The sequence below is a fragment of the Protomyctophum bolini genome (assembly GCF_963924005.1).
Source record: "Protomyctophum bolini genome assembly, chromosome: 5".
NCBI classification, from domain to species: domain Eukaryota; kingdom Metazoa; phylum Chordata; class Actinopteri; order Myctophiformes; family Myctophidae; genus Protomyctophum; species Protomyctophum bolini.
Genome location: NC_137866.1, coordinates 29,966,601 through 29,980,728, shown reverse-complemented (window position 1 = coordinate 29,980,728; position 14,128 = coordinate 29,966,601). Strand labels below are relative to the sequence as shown.

Here is a 14,128-nt window from a genome sequence, read left to right as displayed (position 1 = left end):
AGACGACATGTCGTCTGTCGAACAGTATACACCAGTACTATGTCTCCTATTCAGTCTAATTCAGAGGGAAATCACTTCACTAATCCAACCCTCCTGTCAGATTTATTTAAAGCCATCATCAACAACCTGTCACCGCTGGGCACAGTCAGAGAACCAATCGAAATGCAGATAACATGACGTGTTGTGCCAACGTATTGAAAATGATCATAGTAATTTGGCGTTTTTCAAAATACCTATAGGCCTATTGACAGGTCCAAAATAGCGATCTCAGAAAGGCGGTTATAAGCCTCTGTTACGCTCACACACATTTGCCGTCCTTGATGCCGTCGAAATGACAGACTTTTCACTTGCTAAAAATAGCCGATTTACAAGTTCACAACACATCGCGCAGTGTAAAATGACTTATACTGGATCTCTTGTCCACTAGTCCCTTCCTAACATTTTAGTCTAGTTTTTATTTGTTGTCTTAGTTTAGTCATCATAGCTTCGTTTTCATTTAGTTTCCATTCAGATTTCGTCATTGAAAAAAGGTAGTCGACGGACATTTTTTGTCATTGTATTAGTCGACGAAATCAACGCTGCACCTCGACAGACAGGTGATTAAACGTAATCATTTTCCAGACAGCCACACAGCCTCTAATTAGTTTGTACAGGATGAAAGCTAGTGATTTGCTAACGCGTGTCACTAATTGCTTATTAGATAATTCACCTGCTTGGTGGCTGCGTTGTCCTTGAGGAAACATTGATTCAGGTATTTTTAGACTTTCCATAATCCATGTCCGTCTGTGCTGCGAAAAACTACAGGCTGTAAAATGTGCTCATTTGCGGCTGTCAAGTTGTTTAAGGTCAGAGACTAGCAAGGTGACTAGCAAGGTGTGAAGTAACTAAATACATTTACTGAAGTACTGCACTGTCAAGTAATGCAATTTGGAGGCAATTTCACTTCACTGGAGTATTTCCAATTTTCTGATCATCTCGGAGGCAAATATTGTACCTTTCCTTCACTACAATTATTTGTAGTGGAGGCCTAATTATTTTGATTATTAGGCCTATAATGATCGGCAATGACTCTGTCTCTCTCTCTCTCTCTGCCAAATGTAGACACACATGATAATAAACCAAAGTGTCTTCCACCATTATAGAGCGTATGGGGTTACAGAGCAACATAACCTTTTGAAGCAGTTTGGGCAAACAGACCAGACTGTGTCATAGGCCTACTAACGATGTCTTTATCCAAAGCAACGTGCAGCCGTCCTGAGTCAACAGCCGTGCTCCATCCAAACCAATTATAATTCCTACCAATTCCCAGCTCTCTCTCTCTCTCTCTCTCTCTCTCTCTCTCTCTCACCCACCAGATAACCTTTCAGTTCGGTGTCTCCCGGAATATATAGAGAAACAGGGAAAGAAACTCCCGGTCTTAATTGCCCGGTCTCCTCAGGCTCATTACTTTGATAAAAACATCATTTTAGCTGGCATTGCACATGTCCTGTGTTTACCGTAACACATCTTTAAAGGCATCACATCGCTAAATGGATGCGCCCAAAACCTCTGTGTGCCTTCTGCTCACAACTCTGCAAACGGCAGATCAATTAGAATAGTTTTTTCTGGCTGCAGCTCCAGCCTGGACGATACTTAGGAGATATTGTGCTTGTCCCGAAAAACATGAAAAACACTAAAAACACTAAAACCAATCGTCCGTGTGTACAACAGTCTGGATAGCGCTCTCCAAGGGATTTGGTCGACTAAAATGTATTTTGGCGGTGCCTTGATCGGTCGTAATGGCAGATTTTACACTTGGTTGCATGTTGAAAATAGCAGATCTACAAGCTCAGCATGCAGAAAAGGGGTTTTAGTTCTACTGTATCTCTACTCCACTAGTCCCTCCCTAACATTTAGTTCTACTGGAACTCTTCTCCACTAGTCCCTCCCTAACATTTAGTTCTACTGTATCTCTTCTCCACTAGTCCCTCCCTAACATTTAGTTCTACTGGATCTCTTCTCCACTAGTCCCTCCCTAACATTTAGTTCTACTGGATCTCTTCTCCACTAGTCCCTCCCTAACATTTAGTTCTACTGTATCTCTTCTCCACTAGTCCCTCCCTAACATTTTGTTGTACTGTATCTCTTCTCCACTAGTCCCTCCCTAACATTTAGTTCTACTGTATCTCTTCTCCACTAGTCCCTCCCTAACATTTTGTTGTACTGGATCTCTTCTCCACTAGTCCCTCCCTAACATTTAGTTCTACTGGATCTCTTCTCCAATAGTCCCTCCCTAACATTTAGTTCTACTGGATCTCTTCTTCAATAGTCCCTCCCTAACATTTAGTTCTACTGGATCTCTTCTCCAATAGTCCCTCCCTAACATTTAGTTCTACTGGATCTCTTCTCCAATAGTCCCTTCCTAACATTTAGTTCTACTGGATCTCTTCTCCAATAGTCCCTCCCTAACATTTAGTTCTACTGAATCTCTTCTCCAATAGTCCCTCCCTAACATTTAGTTCTACTGGATTTCTTCTGCAGAATCTGCAGTAGTCCCTTCATAACATTCTACTGGATCTCTTCTCCACTAGTCCCTCCTTACATTTAGTTCAACCTGATTTGTGCACTAGTCCCTCCCTAACATTTTAGACTAATTGTAATTTCAGAATCGGTACCGGCAGATATGACCCTGCAAATAATAGGAGGTCATAATTTCATAATCGTGCACCCCTACTTATTACCTCAGCGATCTGCCTCCTATACCGCTATATAAACCTGTGCTCGGTATAAATTGGGAGGATTCATCTCTGAACACCAATGCACACCAATTAATCAAACATGGAGCCTATACCTACTGCCTATGTATGAGAGATATTCCTCAGTGAGATATGCACAGTACCCTGCTAGGAGACACACGTGGATAACCTCGGCATTATTTCTCACATGCTGGCCAAAGCGCTCTATTAATACCCATGATTTACATGAATTAGCAATGAGCCAGCTGTGTAACACGGCCCAGTGCCAACACAGAAGCCCTGAGCATGTACCTGTACCAATGGTGCATCTCCATTAGACACTTAACCTCTTTAACTTTACGATTACAATGGAGGCATTTAGCAGATGCTCTTAATCCAGAGCGACGTGCAGTAAGCAAGAACACCACATGGTAATACATCAAATACATATAAATAGTCATCAAGAATCATAAGGAAGGCCCCGGGCGGTTAGCTCAACGGTCTGGGCACAGCCGGACGGCGTGCCCGACGGCCGTCGCGGATCCCACGACCTTTGCCAAACCCATTAGGGTCCGTTTGGTTCCATTTGTACACTCTCAGAGTTACAGACCCATAAGGGTCCAGATTTGGTTCCAAACTATTATTTAGCTGGGGACCCCCTGGAACTCCCTCATGGACCCCTGGTGGTCCCCGGACCCCACTTTGTAATAAATTAAGTAATGCAGCTGTTTAACAGCAATTCAACTGTTGAGAGCGTAAATTGAAATGGTTACAATTAACCTCTCCATCATTTAGCCATGGGGACCTCCTGGAACCCCCCCAAGGACCACTGGTGGTCCCCGCACCACTGGTTGAAAACCACTGCTCTACTTCTACACCCAAATATCTGTCCGCCAAAAATTGCCGATCTACAAGCTCACACAACGTGTATTATGAGCTTGTTGTGAGCTTGTAGAACCCCCCCAGCCTGCCCTCCACCCACGAGGCCCTCATTCCCTCACCGAACCACCACATTCTCCCCCTACCCTACTCCTCCTTTCCCACAGCCTCCAACCACCTACTAGCCACACCTAATGCTGCCCCCCCCGCCCAGCCCCACCGAACTGAGGCCCCAGGGGGGATTTCATAATGCTGCAATTATATTTATCACCTCCGGAGTGGAGAGGAAAGGGGCAAGGCAGCCTGCACCACAGCGCATGAGCGCAGGCATGAGAGCACTACATTGCACGCGCACACACAGAGGCAGGGGAGCACCGAGCACACGCACACACGCGCACACACACACACACACACACACACACACACACACACACACACACACACACACACACACACACACACACACACACACACACACACACACACACACACACACACACACACACACACACACACACACACACACACACACACACTCCTAGCTGCTCTGTCGCTGCGGGCTGTGTGGAAAAAAAACCTTGTAGCGCTTTTCTATTACTCAAAGTTCTTTACAATGGTTCATTCATTTAATTGTATACTTAAAATAATATACTTAAAACTGGTAAAATCGGATTTTGCTGCTATGATGTTGAGCAAATTTGCACATAATTGTAATTGTACTGCTAATGTGGTAATGTAATGCAAATGCAAATAGCAAAGCTAATATTGGTTAGATGGCTAAAGTGATTATGAATATTATTTTCTTTTGGTGGGAGGATGCATGGCTGATTCTGTGTGTGAAGTCACACCTGGTAGCCGGGGCCAAATATTAAAAGCAGACAACCTATCCAGTATTAATCTTGTAACCCCTTCTAAGTGTAATGCATGGTGTCATCCAGTTTTTGTATGGTTGTGCTTGAAATGTACTGAAATTCTGCAAACTGTTAATAAATACTTCAATCAATCAATCAATCAATGCATTCTAATTCTAGCCTGGATGTAATCTCACAAAAATGTTTTAGGTAATTCCGGTATTCCGGGACTTTTCAAAAATAATGGTGCCAAGCAGATGAGGCAGATTTTACTCTGAAAAACCGGAAGGCATAATCTTCCATTACTACCTCGCGCTGTCACATCTAAAGTCTCTCTAGAAGCGTTTATATTCCAAGAAAGTCAGAAATGAAGACAGAACATCGACATTGACATTGATCAAAACCATGGAGAGCGCCGTAGATTTAGAGAGAAGAGACCCCTTTGCTATCATTAAATGTGTGTACTACATTCAGTTTTTTTCCACAGTTCTAACGAGAGATGGATGAAAACATGCTGTTGGCAGCTGGCTTCAATCAATTCCAGGGAGAGGTCTTTTTTTCACTCCCTTCAAATTAGCTTACATTTGTCATTGTGATCAAATAGAAACAAACTGTATCCCGTTTCCACTTGACTCTGGACTGAACCAATGGAGAAAGATTCGCCCAAACAAGGCCAAGAGAGATGAGAGAGAGAGAGAGAAGGAATGGGGCAAATTCACAAAGAAATCAATAGTGGCTGTACACGTACGTACACACACACACACACGCACACGCAAACGCACACACACACGCACACACACACGCGCACGCCATCACAGTCCTGGCCTGGGATAATGGGTGGGCAGCTAAACCCGATTGCATTAGTCTACTGCATGGTTCTCTTTGAAGTGGAGAAGACACTAATGCATCTGACATTTCACTGCATCCAAGTATGTGCACGCACACACACACACACACACACACACACACATACCCCGTACGATCCACCGTTCAGGCAGAAACCTTGTATCGCCAAATTCCAATCTTTTATTTTTGTTGTTTCTATCGTTTTAATTCTCCACTTCCATCATACAAGAGTGTCCAGAAAAAAAGTAATGTGGACGGACCTTCCAAGCTCTATATGCTTAGATGATTTCTATTTATATTAGGATACATTTGGGCGAGTGTAAAGAAGAAACGGAAGTGGGGAGGAGGCTTCATTTCCACTTTAAGGCTTACTCACAATCAGACCTTCCATGCTCAGTCAAGACTATATTTTTGGGAATGTATACAATATTGGTAACCCCCATAGGTCTTTGATCAGGGTCCCAAAGAGAACTGTACTTGGCGGCTGGCTATTTGTCCCTTAACGGCACATCTCTACCATTGAAAAAAAATGATCTACAAGCTCACGACTGCTGATCTACAAGGGGCACGCTGTGCGCCATTATTCCGACGGCGCGTTGGTCCGACTCGCCCCATCACTAACCCAGTCCCTGTAACCCTAACCGCACGTTGGTCCGACTCGCCCCATCACTAACCCTGTCCCTGTAACCCTAACCGACTCGCCCCATCACTAACCCTGTCCCTGTAACCCTAACCGACTCGCCCCATCACTAACCCAGTCCCTGTAACCCTAACCGACTCGCCCCATCACTAACCCTGTCCCTGTAACCCTAACCGACTCGCCCCATCACTAACCCAGTCCCTGTAACCCTAACCGACTCGCCCCATCACTAACCCAGTCCCTGTAACCCTAACGGCGCGTTGGTCCGACTCGCCCCATCACTAACCCAGTCCCTGTAACCCTAACCGCGCGTTGGTCCGACTCGCCCCATCACTAACCCAGTCCCTGTAACCCTAACCGACTCGCCCCATCACTAACCCTGTCCCTGTAACCCTAACCGACTCGCCCCATCACTAACCCAGTCCCTGTAACCCTAACCGACTCGCCCCATCACTAACCCTGTCCCTGTAACCCTAACCGACTCGCCCCATCACTAACCCAGTCCCTGTAACCCTAACCGACTCGCCCCATCACTAACCCAGTCCCTGTAACCCTAACCGACTCGCCCCATCACTAACCCTGTCCCTGTAACCCTAACCGACTCGCCCCATCACTAACCCTGTCCCTGTAACCCTAACCGACTCGCCCCATCACTAACCCAGTCCCTGTAACCCTAACCGACTCGCCCCATCACTAACCCAGTCCCTGTAACCCTAACCGACTCGCCCCATCACTAACCCAGTCCCTGTAACCCTAACCGACTCGCCCCATCACTAACCCAGTCCCTGTAACCCTAACCGACTCGCCCCATCACTAACCCTGTCCCTGTAACCCTAACCGACTCGCCCCATCACTAACCCAGTCCCTGTAACCCTAACCGACTCGCCCCATCACTAACCCTGTCCCTGTAACCCTAACCGACTAGCCCCATCACTAACCCAGTCCCTGTAACCCTAACCGCACGTGAAGCCACGCTGTCCAACTAAAGCGCCGTTGGAATTACTGTACGAGCGGATCCCTGTTGAGACGCGTTACGGTGCCACGTACATGCTAAATGTTGGTCTATTATGACATGGCTAGTAGGGTTCATGTGTTTGTAATTTCAGTATAATTCAACACACCAACCTCACCTGGGCAATTAAATAAATCTGAATCTACTGTCTACTGCACGGTGAAACACACATGCTTCATATAGATACTGTGTGTTAAGCTGACCAAAGTAGACTACGGTATGTAGGACTGTATGTGATTTGGTTGTTATAATAGTTCAAATCATTGAAGACAGGTGTGTGTGGGGCAGGAAGCTACAGAACATATTGTTTAAATCATTGAAGACAGGTGTGTGGGGAAGCTACAGAACACACAGCCTTTGATCTTATCAATGTACAGCACATGGTCCTATGGGTATATGTATGCTGTTGCGTAATCTGTGATTTATTTAAAGACATGAATCCTTGGTGTTTTGGAGCCTTTCCATTTATAATTCTCATTCAGATTGCGTGCAAAAGCAAAATGTTTTTATTTCCCCGCCGACTGCGTCGCTGGAGGACCTCCTTTCCTGATATAATTCTCATTCGGTTTCCGTGCAAAAGCAAAATGTTTTCATTTTCCCCCCGACTGCGTCTCAGCAGCAAAGGATGAGTCAACACAAGTGAGCGCCTCTAAGCTGGTCGTCTCTCATCGGCAGCAGCAGTAGCTACAACCTGTTTTGAAATACAAAGAAGGGTTGTGGTTTTATCTCTCTCACTCGCTCTCTCTGTCTCTTTGATACGGAACGACATCAGAGGAAAAGAACAAGCTAGTTAGAGAGCTGAAGAGAAACTGCATGCGTCGCAGTGTGCATCGAGTGAACAAACCTCCAAAGTAAGCACTAAATCAAATCAGCCCAACTTTTCCCCCCTTTTCGTTTTCATTTATTTCGTACACAACAAACCTGCTTCTTTTCCCAGTCCTTCTCTCTCACATCCCGAACACACACCACAAACATCCTCTTAAACTTTTAATGGGTATAGTCTGCAGAGCTAAGATGAAATATTCATGGTCGGCTCTGCTGGACTTTGCCCCAAGGGATATCATTAGCTTTCACCGTCCGTTTCACAAGGTTCCTCCACATATTGGTCAATCGGAGAGGAGATGGATGGAGAGTCACTGCCGAATGCCCATTGACTGCAAATGGACAGAGCTCTGTGTGTGTGTGTGTGTGTGTGTGTGTGTGTGTGTGTGTGTGTGTGTGTGTGTGTGTGTGTGTGTGTGGGGGGGGGGGGGGGGTATATAGAGGTCAGGGTGACAATCAGGGAGGCACTTTCCATTCGGTCAATAATGGTCAGTCAGTTGTGAACTGAACCCACCAGTACTTCAAAGTCAAAGTAATGCTAATCCTCGTAATGAGTGGACCACCAGTAAAATGTGTACTTGAGTTAAGATACTTTTTGCCATTTGCCAATTTGACCCCATTGGAATTGCATTGCGGCAGCCATGAAACACAGACGGAACAAGTATGGTCGTATGTGTGTATGAGGCCTGAGACTTTGATTAGACAGAAGTCCGTTATCGAGCCGAGTGGTCATTATCAATAAATAGCACACGGCTGAATTCAGCGATTGGCCAATCAGAATCAAGCATTGGACCAAGCCCTATAGCTGGGTTCGCACTTGTAACGTTTTGGCTTTTGGTGACTAGTTTTTGAATTTTGGCATGGTGTTAGGTATGGGCATAAGGTTTCCATTACAAACTAATTTGGCTTTCCCCCTAGTGGTCGGTTTGCAATGAAACTACTATTAGATATGTCAGTATATGGTTGAAACCCCAAATAATTGGTAGAAGAGATTTTTCAATAGATTATGTTACTAGTGGGTGTGCTAAATAACATACTGAATTCTTACGAAAAACAACAATCTAGAAAGGCATCGTTTTCAAGATGGCGTCCACGATGGAGCTGCCGGGTTGCCTATGGTTTCATTGCAAACGGACCACTAGGAGGCGAGCAAAATTAGTTTGCAATGGTTTTTCAAAACCTTATGACCATACCAAAATTCAAAAAGCAGTTACCAAGTGCATAATTGTTATGATTTTTTTACGTGGCGCTGCCGGGAGCTAAAATGCCTATAAACTGTATAGAGGGTATGCGCATGCTTAAAGTGAATGGCACATTGAGTGGCAAATCGACAGGAAAAGTGAGTTTAACATGGTGTAATGTTGTTTAATGCAATCATCATGCACCAAAAAGCCGGTACCAATCACTCCGGCAGCTGTGTCTCGTTTTAAAAAAAGCGTCCTGTTACCCGACACCTCGTTATAGGAATGCTCCTCGTTTCGGTAGCCCTACTGTTGTTCAAAAGGTTACACGTATCATGACAGCCGAGAACAGGAGCTCCATGGTGACAAAAAAAAAAGTTGATCCAGCTCGCTATGCGTTTGTGTGTGCGTGCGTGCGTGTCCACACTGTTTCCAAGGTAATGAAGCCTCTCGCGGAGCGGAGAACACATGGATAGACTAACAATCAATCGCTCTCTTCAACAAGCGAACAGCGTTCCATTCTGTACATTCTCAAATGGAGGAGAAGTAATAACAGAAATGTAGCACCTCCGATCTTTGTCTGGAGGACACTTTGCCTGGAGAGTGTAGATCTGCCTGGAACGCCCTGCAGGGCATGTGGAGAGTGTAGATCTGCCTGGAACGCCCTGCAGGGCATGTGGAGAGTGTAGATCTGACTGGAACGCCCTGCAGGGCATGTGGAGAGTGTAGATCTGAATGGAACGCCCTGCAGGGCATGTGGAGAGTGTAGATCTGACTGGCACTGGAACGCCCTGCAGGGCATGTGGAGAGTGTAGATCTGACTGGAACGCCCTGCAGGGCATGTGGAGAGTGTAGATCTGACTGGAACGCCCTGCAGGGCATGTGGAGAGTGTAGATCTGACTGGAACGCCCTGCAGGGCATGTGGAGAGTGTAGATCTGACTGGAACGCCCTGCAGGGCATGTGGAGAGTGTAGATCTGACTGGAACGCCCTGCAGGGCATGTGGAGAGTGTAGATCTGAATGGAACGCCCTGCAGGGCATGTGGAGAGTGTAGATCTGAATGGAACGCCCTGCAGGGCATGTGGAGAGTGTAGATCTGACTGGAACGCCCTGCAGGGCATGTGGAGAGTGTAGATCTGACTGGAACGCCCTGCAGGGCATGTGAAGAGTGTAGATCTGCCTGGAACGCCCTGCAGGGCATGTGGAGAGTGTAGATCTGACTGGAACGCCCTGCAGGGCATGTGGAGAGTGTAGATCTGACTGGCACTGGAACGCCCTGCAGGGCATGTGGAGAGTGTAGATCTGACTGGCACTGGAACGCCCTGCAGGGCATGTGGAGAGTGTAGATCTGACTGGCACTGGAACGCCCTGCAGGGCATGTGGAGAGTGTAGATCTGACTGGCACTGGAACGCCCTGCAGGGCATGTGGAGAGTGTAGATCTGACTGGAACGCCCTGCAGGGCATGTGGAGAGTGTAGATCTGAATGGAACGCCCTGCAGGGCATGTGGAGAGTGTAGATCTGCCTGGAACGCCCTGCAGGGCATGTGGAGAGTGTAGATCTGAATGGCACTGGAACGCCCTGCAGGGCATGTGGAGAGTGTAGATCTGAATGGCACTGGGAGAGATACTGAAGAGGAGGAGGCTGATCCTGCATGGTCCATTTGATTCCATTATAGTTGATTCTATATAGTTGGACCCCTAATATGCCATAGGGTTGTAGTAAATAAGTGGCATACATATTTTTGAAGAAAACCTGAAGACTGACATTCAGTAATTGGGTCTTATGATCAGCTGTGTGAAAAAGAAAATCTAAAATGTGCCACGGACAAGACCGAGTCTTTGCCACATGTTGGTGACCCCTGAGCTCTGTAGGACATGTTGGTGACCCCTGACCTCTGTAGGACATGTTGGTGACCCCTGACCTCTACCCGAGACATATGGACGGCAGCTCAGTCTGTCGGATTTTGTCTCTGTGTCCACGATAAACTATTAGCATCGGCAATAGTGTGCGGCTATAGGGGCAACTGTGGCCCTAGGGGTAGACCGGCTAGGTTGGGAACCATGAGGTCCCAGTGTTGAGGTGTCCTTGAGCAAGACACTGAACCTAAAATTGCTCCCGATGAGGTTGGTGCCTTGCATGGTTTCCTCTGGCATCGGTGTGTGAATGTGTGTGTGACGTGTGTGTGTGTGTGTGTGTGTGTGTGTGTGTGTGTGTGTGTGTGTGTGTGTGCGTGTGTGTGTGTGTGTGTGTGTGTGTGTGAATGGGTGAATAAAATGCACAATATATATGTAAAGGTATATGAATGGGTGTGTGTGAATGGGTGAATGTAATGCATAATCTATATGTAAAGTGCCTTGGATAAAGGTGCTATATACAGTAAATGCACCATTTACCATGTACTCCTTTATTCCTTAGGGCAATTTCCCCACCCATGTGAGTGTGATGAAACCCCAGTGTTGATTTCGTCGACTAATAATATGACGAAAAATGTTCGTCGACTACCTTTTTTTACTGAGGAAAACTAAATGGAAACTAAATGAAAACTGAGTTATGATGACAAAAATTAAGACTAAATGTATTGACAATTTCGTCAACAGATAAAAACTAGACTAAAATGTTAGGAAGGGACTAGTGGACAAAAGATCCAGTATAACTGTATATGTCATTTTACACTTGGTTGCAAGCTGAATATAGCCGATCTACAAGCTCACAACGCGTCGCAGCGGGACGTGTTGTGAGCTTTAGTCGACTAAAACATTTAGTCTAAAACATTTAGTCGTCTAAAACGATACGAAAACTCAAGCATTCCAGGTGACTAAAATGTGACTTTTTTTTTAAACTATAGACTATGACTAAAACTAAAATCTAAATTTGCTGCCAAAAACACTGGATGAAACCCCACACTACAAAAACTCCAAACTGAGAAGAAACCCCTAACACATTCCACTCAGTTCATTGATTCACCTCCATAGCATACAGCCGCTGTTGTGACCACCAGTCAACAACACTCCTCTATACCTGCTTGCTTGGAGAGCTGTGTAAAGACCTGGTCTCCTCTCACCTGCTTCCTTGGAGAGCTGTGTAAAGATCTTGTCTCCTCTCACCTGCTTCCTTGGAGAGCTGTGTGAAGGCCTCGACTCCCTTCTCTCCGTAGCTTCCCTCGGACGCCACGGTGGAGACGTAGCTCCATCCTAGAGCCTGGAGGACGTCCACCATGGCCTGGGCCTGGAACGAGTCCGGAGGAACCACGCGGGAGAAGAAGTCGTAGCGACGGTCGTCGCTCAGCTCCGGAGCCGTGGACGCGTAGCTGATCTGAGGGATCTGCGGAGGGAGAGGGAGAGAGAGAGAGAGATTAGTTAGCGGTTTGGGATGTTATCAGATGATTTAACCCATTTAGACCTGAGGACGATTCTACAAAAAACCCTATGTTTCTATATGTCAGTGGTTCTCAAACTATTTCATGTCAAGGACCCCAGCAATTTTATTAAATTGGCTGCCGACCCCCATCTGAAAATATGTTGTTCCAGGGACTCCCCAGAAGCAAGGATTTGAGTTAAAAAACATTTGCTCTGAAAGAATATATATTCAAAGATTTGCACCATATTTTCAGGATTTAATAAAAATATTAGACCTTCAAGCTCGTATTGCGGCACTCGGTGCCGTGCTATGAGCTTGTAGATCTGCTATTTCTCAATAGCTAAAGTGAAACAAAAGGGGTTCCCGACCAGAATGTATTAATAGCCATCCTCAGCCCTTATCAACACAAAATGTATACAACATTGGGTCCAAACAATAATAATAAAAAACATGAATAAACACTTTAAAAAAGGGACAATACATCAATACGTCAGCTCAAATCAATACCCTCGTGTCCATATTTCACTCTGATTGACTCTCATATTGATGTTGTTGTCAGCCCACATCGCGTTTGACGCGGTGTCTGACTACTAACCCTGTTACGGTACAAACCCTAACGCTAACTCTAACATGAAATGCAGTTTGCCGCCTAATAGCTTAATAAGCTATTAGCTTAATAAGCTACATCAAGCTTAATAGCTTGATGCATTTTTTTGGGATGGTTTATCTGCCACGCTCTTGGCATGTTAAGGACCTTGACCTCACACAAACTAAACACATCAATTATCTGAAATCATTCCAGCAGGCGAATGCTTCTATAAATCAGTGGTTCTCAGTCCCTCCAGCCTCCTGACCTATTGACACCAAGCAGTGTCATTATACTGCTACAGTGTCGTTATGCTGCTTCCGTCGTAATCACTTTGGCACTTATTCTGGACACTTATGGAGCCGAGGATAAGGACGCACAGACCAACGCCATATAGACCGCTCTATCCAATCCACTGCATTTATAAAGGACATTTTACAACTCGAGGTTTACAAAGCGATGCACAGGAAAATAACGAACAAAATGCCTGACTTCATGCTTCCTACTATGCATGGGGAGTCAAAGCTGCTTCTTTCCACCTGACAGGGGGGAAGTTTCCCCGTCTGGATGTAACACATGGACGGAACACGTTATTCCGACCAGTTCCTTTCCCCTCCATCAGGCTGATGGAAAAAAATAATAATAATGTGGGGACCCCCCAGGGTGATTTGGTGACCCCCCCCTGCCCTAGGGGACACGGGGAGAGCATGCAGGCTCCACACAGGGGGGCCCTTTCGCCAACCACGCCTCGAGTATGGGTACTCATGACGTGGAGGAGAGAGCTCGCCCCCCAGCGCCCACAGCCTCCCCAGTGGGAATCGAACCCAGGACCTTCTAGCTGTGACAGCACTACCGACTGTGCCACCTTGCCCCAAGGGTCTTAAGGCGAGATTTAAAAGCCTCGATGGAAGAGGCCAGTTTGACGTGGGAGGGGAGCGTATTCCATGAAGTTCCTAATGTTTAGGGAACTGCCTAATAGTGTGCGGTTATCCTCCTTACTTCAGAAGTGTCTCATCAGCATATTGTGGATCCATGTTCACAGGATCATCCCAATGGACACTGTGTAACAATGAGCCTTTACAACACAGTAGAACCTGCTTTACAAAGTACACTAACTACATTTAATAAACCTCTACAAAGTACACTAACAATAAACCTCTTTTATTTATCGGTCTGACGGTCTCAGAGGTCAAACCAGCCTTCAGGATTTTAGTGGGATAAACAATGTCAAATCCCT

General features: G+C 46.0%; 1 protein-coding gene across 1 annotated transcript in view; it reads right to left on the bottom strand.

Moving 5' to 3' along the window:
* Positions 1 to 14,128, bottom strand: part of LOC308315463 (metabotropic glutamate receptor 7-like) — a 168,282-nt gene that overhangs the window by 100,643 nt on the left and 53,511 nt on the right. Inside the window, exon 2 of the mRNA XM_080763454.1 lies at positions 12,053 to 12,269. Within this exon, the coding sequence (XP_080619580.1) occupies positions 12,053 to 12,269 (217 nt within the window). The remainder of the gene's footprint in view (positions 1 to 12,052; positions 12,270 to 14,128) is intronic.